We start from the raw sequence: 7,643 nt of genomic DNA, 5'->3' as shown, positions 1-7,643 counted from the left end.
AACGGAGAGAAGGGAGAATTCCATAAGTTGGCCGATGCCAAGATGTTTCTGAGTGACTGCCTGGCGTGTGACAGTTGTGTGACTGCAGAGGAAGGAGTCCAAGTTTCTCAGCAGAACACCAAGGACTTCTTCCATATTCTAGACCTTTGCTTTGGTTTTCAGAATTCTCTGCTCCCCATCTGTTGGCTCCCTCCCTCTGAGGTGCGCTGTTGTCGTCCCATGGGTGCAACTGGAATATTGTGTCTCGAGAGGATTGCCCCAATGTACGTATCCTTTTATCTGATGAAAAAATCCCAAAGGATAAGAATGTCCTTTAGGCTTAAAAATCCCCGGAAGTGTCCTGTGAAGAGCTGAGACTTGGTTCTGCCCATGCACCTCAGAGATTGGATGAGGAAATGGCCTGGTTTGGCCCTGACTGTACCCACTTATGTTACTCTTGAAGGTGTCTTTGCCACAATGTGAATAAACTGCCACCTTTTGGAATAGGGGCTCATATGAAAGTCTGCATTCCCAACTTTTCTTGAAACAGATCTGTGTTCTGTAGCTGTGGCCACTGTCCTGAGACCAGATCCTGTCACTGGGAATCAGGGGGCACTGGAGTGGAGCGCCCCGCCCCCCCGCCCATGCCCTTTTACATTCAGGGATTGAGCTGAATTTACTTTGGGGGAGGCCTGGCAAGGGTAACAGGTGTCACAAATAGAAGAATGGAGAATGGAGAGTCAGACACCCTGCTGGGTCCCTCCCTGGGTGGGGTCAGGAAAATGAAGGCCGGCCAGCCCACCCCACAATTGGGTGAGATAGCGTCCTCTGTGTCCACTTCTCACCCCGTGGGCCTGACCACTCCCCTCTGGTCCTGGCAGCCCTCTGCATTCCACGACAGCACGCTCTGCCCTCACATGCTGCTCGCCCTAAGTGAGAAGGAAAAGAGCAGTTGGCTCACAGACAACTACACAGAAAGATAGGGCTCATGGCTGGCGAGTGCAATGGCGGTGGTGGGAGCCTCTCCTGTCTTCATGGCAGCGCTAAGGAGCAGCAAGCCGAGTGGTAAGGAGCAGCGAGAAGGTGGGCGGTAAGGAGTGAAGGGTCCCAGATTGTGAGAGGGATTTCCAACTTTTGGCTTAAGTGGACATACCCGAGGGGTCCCAGACTGTGAGAGGGTACAGGCTGGGCTGAGGCCCCCCCACCCCCCCAGTGCACGAATTTCATGCACTGGACCTCTAGTATTAAATATAGTATTAGTAAAGAAAATAAAAAACCTAGGAAATTCTACTTTAACAAATCTCTTGTTGAGGTGACATTGCCCCATTAGGTTTCTCCATGGCCTACTCATAGGATGCATATGCAAACTGCTTTGGTCAAGTGTTCCCCATCCCTCCATCATCCCCTTTCTCCATAAACAGATCATGTCCAGTGCCTTGACTATTGACCAGGGAGCCTCCTGATTGAGCAAGGGTCCCAGAAGGTGAAGATATTTATTGGCTTATGACCATAGCCATGTATTTTGATCTTAGCTATTAATTGTGACTTTGGCTGACCACTAGGATAGATTCTCTGAAGAATCCACATTCATTTTCCTTCTTGTGTACTGTTGTTATTTTATTTTCCTGCTTTATATTTTCATGGCCTTGTTTTTTATTTCAGCAGATACCACCTAAGATTTTCTCTGAGTAAGAGTAACAAGAACTTGGAGCTTGAGGTCCAGTCTTATTTGAAAACTTTGTGACCTTGAGTACATCACCTGAGTTCTGTCTTCAGTTTTCTTTTCTTTTTTTTGTTTTGTTGTTGTTGCCAATTTTAAATAGTTTTATTTAAGACATCGCATTTTCCACTTTACAATAGTTATAAAGTGCATTGTATTTCCTTTCCCTGTGCACAGTCCGTATTCAAGTATCAAGAATGCCCAGGTACTTACTATACAGCAGCTCAACTTTTAAAACTGCCATGGAATTTGCTACAAATTTGGGTCCTTCAATATTTTGTTGGAACAATGCTAGATCTATGCTCAAAGCTGGCTTAGTCAACCTCTTCAATGGTGGGCCCAGAGGAGGCACCGCCAGATGGAGGAGCTCCGCCCCCAGGGAAGCCCCCAGGCGTTCCTCCTGGCATGCGTCCTGCACTCTGGTACAGCTTGGTAATGATGGGGTTGCAGACCTTTTCCAACTCTTTCTGCTGGTGTTCAAATTCTTCCTTTTCTGCAGTCTGGTTCTTATCAAGCCAGTGAATGATTTCATTGCACTTGTCAAGAATCTTCTGTTTGTCCTCATCATTGATCTTGCCTTGAAGTTTTTCATCTTCAACAGTTGCTTTCATGTTGAATGCATAGGATTCAAGTGAATTCTTGGAAGACACCTTGTCCCGCTGCTTCTCATCTTCAGCTTTGTACTTCTCAGCTTCTTGGACCATGCGCTCAATGTCTTCCTTGCTCAGACGACCCTTGTCGTTAGTGATGGTAATCTTGTTCTCTTTTCCTGTGCTCTTATCCACAGCGGAGACATTGAGGATGCCATTGGCATCAGTATCAAAAGTGACTTCATTCTGAGGAACACCACGAGGTGCAGGAGGTATGCCTGTGAGTTCAAACTTGCCAAGCAGGTTGTTGTCCTTGGTCATGGCACGCTCACCTTCATAAACCTGGATGAGCACGCCTGGCTGGTTGTCAGAGTAGGTGGTGAAGGTCTGAGTCTGCTTGGTGGGGATGGTGGTGTTGCGCTGGATCAGGACCGTCATGACGCCGCCAGCCGTCTCAATGCCAAGGGAAAGAGGTGTGACATCCAGCAGCAGCAGATCTTGGACATTTTCAGATTTGTCTCCAGAGAGAATGGCTTCCTGGACAGCTGCACCATAAGCAACAGCCTCATCAGGGTTGATGTTCTTATTCAACTCTTTTCCATTGAAGAAGTCCTGGAGGAGTTTCTGAATCTTGGGGATATGAGTAGAGCCACTCACCAAGACAATATCATGGATCTGGGACTTGTCAAGCTTGGCATCCCGAAGGACTTTCTCTACAGGGTCCAGGGTGCCACAGAAAAGGTCAGCATTCAATTCTTCAAATTGGGCACGTGTGATAGAGGTATAGAAGTCGATCAATCTCAATACTGGCCTGGGTGCTGGAAGAGAGAGTACGCTTAGCACATTCACAAGCAGTACGAAGGCGACGGACAGCCCTCTTGTTCTCACTGATATCCTTCTTATGCTTGCATTTGAACTCTGCAATGAAATGGTTGACCATTCGGTTGTCCAAGTCTTCTCCACCTAAGTGGGTGTCCCCAGCTGTAGATTTGACCTCAAAAGATTCCATCTTCAATTGTGAGGATTGACACATCATAAGTGCCACCTCCCAAGTCAAAGATCAGCACGTTTCTTTCAGCTCCAACCTTTTTGTCTAAACCGTAAGCAATAGCAGCGGCAGTTGGCTCATTGATGATTCGAAGTACATTGAGACCAGCAATAGTTCCAGCATCTTTGGTGGCCTGACGCTGAGAGTCATTGAAGTAAGCAGGTACTGTGACAACAGCATTGGTAACAGTCTTCCCCAGGTAGGCTTCTGCGATTTCCTTCATCTTTGTCAAAACCATGGATGACACCTCTCTGGATAAAAGCTTTTTGTCTCTCCCTTGTATTCTACTTGGACCTTGGGCCTGCCAGCATCATTCACCACCATGAAAGGCCAATGCTTCATGTCAGACTGGACAACAGCATCATCAAATCTACGTCCAATCAAGCACTTGGCATCAAAGACCGTGTTGGGAGGATTCATTGCTACTTGATTCTTTGCAGCATCACCGATTAATCGCTCAGTGTCAGTAAAGGCAACATAACTCGGGGTGATTCGGTTTCCTTGATCATTGGCAATTATTTCCACTTTTCCATGCTGGAATACACCCACACAAGAGTAGGTGGTGCCAAGATCAATGCCAACTGCAGGTCCCTTAGACATGGTTGCTGGCGTGCGCGTTTGGCTGGCACAGACCGACAAGCGCTGGTGTCCCCGCGTTCAATGAGCCAGTTTTCTTTTCTTAAAATTGGGTGTAATAATAACTACTTCACATGGTAGCTGTAGGTCATAATGAAATAACTGATAGAAAAGCCAAAAAGGGTGGGATAGAATCTCTCACCAAAACACTCTGTATAAAATTTTCACGTGGGACGTGCATTTACTATTGAAAAAAAATCTAGGATAATTTCCTGTAGGTTTAAGGAAAAGATGAGAACCGTATAGGTTAATTATCTTTCTGAGAGGATGTAAATTATGGATTCCTAAGGCACAAATGATTTTGCCAAGATTAGAAGACTCTACCTACTCTTTCAAAAAAGATAAATTATGTTCTTAATAATTATGAATCATAATTAATATTGAATTTTGCTAGAGGACACTGGTAGAATATTGCTCTTATAAAAATCATTTCAGATTCCTGAAACCTTAGAAAATTAATAAAGATAGGTAGAAGAGGAGTTAAAGCTCTAAATATCTAACTGAAAAATATTACCTTTGTTTTCATCAATCTTATATAGTAAATTTGATGAAAGTGTTTTTTTGTTGAATTTAGTTTATTTGTTCCCATATTAGTGGAAGGCAAAATTTTATTCAATTATTATATAATTGGCAAATTTTAACTGCCAACATTTTTTTATAATACCTGTGCCACATTTTTTTAATTTACTATTGGATAAAATATCAAATTATATTACTTTTAAATACTGAGCTTTTTCTTATATATGTAGCAAAAACCTCTTCATGCAGAATTCCTTACATAACATCTATAAGGCTTAAGTTTACATTTAAGTTTTTAAAAATATCCCTTTTATTTGTAGTATTGTTGATATTCCTGAAATAGTTCTCAAATTTTTCCACTGAAGTACAATACTCCAAGGAAATAAATGTAAATGCATAGTGGGCACTCTTCTCTCAGGCGTTAATCTCCTTTTGACAGAGATCAAACCAAGCAATGGAGGTAATTATGGAAGCTTGGAGGACTGTTGCTGATAGGTTCTCCTATAACGTCATCTCTGACTGCCATGTGAAGCTCCGCTTGCTTCAGCTGCAGCTGAAGGTCAATAACGGTGGCTGAGACCTCACCGTGAACTTTCAGTTAATTTTAAGGCAAGAGAAAAAGTGGATTTTGGGTTGAGTGCAGGGCAAAGGAAAAAAAAAAAAAAAAGGAATGTTACCAGGTGGCACTGAAATAGCATCAAGCAGCAGATCCTTCACAGGCTTTCTGTTGCTACCAGAATTCTATAACTGAGTATGACATTGTAGCGAGTTAAGGTTTCCGTAAGATGTCTGAATGTACCATGTGTAAGTAAAATGTGACCAGCACATTTGGGATGTTTTTCTTTCAGAATATTTCAGGGGCCTTAGGGAAATGGGGATGGCCAAAACTACTTTTTTACAAGTGTTTTGAAGCACATACAATACCCATCACTATCTAAAATGATCCTTATAGTTGTTTTAGATGTTGTTGCTGATGTGTTTGTCTCTTTCTCTTCATTAGAATCTAAATTCCAAGAGAGCAGAGACTTTTATCTACTGCTGAATCACCAGTGTCTATAAAAGGGTGATTTTAATATTTATTGACTAAGTGCTGCTGGGCATAATTATGTATTTTGACTGAATACTAAAGTGATGTAGGCATTACCCATATTTCAGATGTAAGTACAGGGTTAACTTAAAAGTCATCCATTTGTGTCCTGTTTTTTTTTTTAAAATTTCATGAACTATGGGAATACACTCACAAAAGCTTTTAGAAGAGCCTTTTTCATGAAATATATCTGCAAAGGGCAAGTTTAGAGCTTGGAAATTTTTGTATTAGATGAAAGGTGAGAAGAACAAAAGATTTGGAAGGAAGCAATTTTTGAGATGAAGAGGCACCCCACATTTAGATATACAGGGCAAGCATGTAAGGAGGAAGAAATTCCTGGAGGTTGGCAAAGGAAAGGGAAACAGGCATGAAGGCTGAATCTGAGTGGGGCCTTACATGGTGGAATCATGGAAGAGCAATTTCTAGAAGCACCATGATAAACGATGTTGACCATCTAGGCAAGAAATTTACTTTTGACTTTGAAGGTAATGCAAAGTGAAAGTGGAGCTTTAGATATGTAAAATCATTACAGCAGGGGATGACTGTGTAAATAATATTTGGAACTGATTTTTTAAAGTGGGAGAGGAAAGTGTGATTATCATCACAGAAAGTATGTTTCACATATGTGAGGACAACATTAACCTGCACTGCAAAGTTAGCTTATTATGTCAATCCCAGTATACTACCAGAAACTGAAAAAATCGCGTCTTTTTACAACCAGTGTGAGATGTCTGTGCTGGAAAACCACAAATATTAATCTCATTAAACGGAAGTTGGCTGTCTTCTAATATTTGTAATGAAAAATATAACTGTTCCTTTACTTTTTTCTACTCTTAATGAATCTTCACTCTACCTTTTTTTTAAGATATTGCTCCGGTTGGTGTGGCTTGGTTAGAGCATTGTCCCATACTCCAAAAGGTTGCGGATTTGATTCCTGGTCAGGGCACATACCTAGGTTGTGGGTTTGATCTCCATTTGGGGCACATATGTGAGGCAACCAACCAATGTTTCTATCACACATTGATGTTTCTCTCTCTCTTCCTCTCTCTAAAAAAATATCAAGGTATATTTTCCCGGGTGAAAATAAATAAAAGATATTATTTTTATATCTACTTTCCTTTGCAAGTTTTCAGTTCATGCATAAGTCCAAAATTATTTGAATTAAGTTTCTCTAAGGGGTGCTTTGAAAAAAGGAATCAAATACAACTGTTCTTTTTGGCAGTGTACTATTTTACCCTCTGATAGTTTTGTGTTATTCCCTTTTTATATTGAATTTCTTTTAGCCAAATAATTCAGTATAAAAATCTAAGAAAGAAAATCTTAGAGCATGATAGTGTATGCAGTGCAAATATAATTATTGACAGTGAACCAAGACAATGAGCTTTTGATTATTTAAAAATTTCCAATATCCCTCATGGACTAAGAGCTAACATTCAGTGTGTCTGTATTTGAGGGCTTTGCACACATCATTTTCAATCCTCTTAGCCACTGTTTAAGGCAGTAGTACCCCAGGCCTCAGTTTGTGGACCTTTCCTCTCCCTTGCCTTCCTCTCCTCTCAGATTTGGATAAACTGTGGGTTATGTTAATACCTAATGTTATAATTAACATTAGAATATAAGAATCTGTTATACTATTTAGATTCCAAACTGAATACCACAAATGTAAAATGTTAGTAACGTAATCATCGATTTAGCTACATGTACCATGCATTGTGCTAAATTCTTGACATAGATTATCTGTTGAATCCTCCCTACCAACCTGTGAGATGAAGACAAGTGATTCCTTCAAGTTCATCCAGCTAGGTCCTGGAATCTCTCCATCTTCAGATTCATACTCTCAGGACAGGAGAGATTGCCTTCCATCATAGCTGTTGTTCCACTTGATTTGTTTTCAAAAGGTTCTTTCTGCCTGGAATGCTATAATGGCAGCCAAGTCATCATCTAGTCTGAGCCCTTCATGTAATGGATGAAAAAACAGCAATCTGGAGAGGTTAAGTGACCGGCCAAATGCCGCTTGCAGATAGCATTCAGAATAAAACTGAGGGTTCCTCACTCTTTGTCCTG

The 7,643-nt window shown here is 41.5% G+C and overlaps 1 protein-coding gene across 1 annotated transcript; it reads right to left on the bottom strand.

Moving 5' to 3' along the window:
* Positions 1–1,985: 1,985 nt before the first annotated feature.
* On the bottom strand, positions 1,986–3,987 carry LOC103297281 (heat shock cognate 71 kDa protein-like). The gene is given in 4 exon segments (XM_054722041.1): positions 1,986–3,082; positions 3,084–3,289; positions 3,291–3,589; positions 3,592–3,987. Coding segments are annotated over 4 exon segments (1,920 nt in total). The 5' UTR covers positions 3,938–3,987; the 3' UTR covers positions 1,986–2,013.
* Between the last annotated feature and the right edge of the window lie 3,656 nt (positions 3,988–7,643).

This window comes from Eptesicus fuscus, chromosome 10 (genome assembly GCF_027574615.1).
Source record: "Eptesicus fuscus isolate TK198812 chromosome 10, DD_ASM_mEF_20220401, whole genome shotgun sequence".
In the NCBI taxonomy this organism is placed as follows: domain Eukaryota; kingdom Metazoa; phylum Chordata; class Mammalia; order Chiroptera; family Vespertilionidae; genus Eptesicus; species Eptesicus fuscus.
Note: the sequence above shows the minus strand (reverse complement) of the source record. Positions and strands in the feature narration are given on the sequence as shown.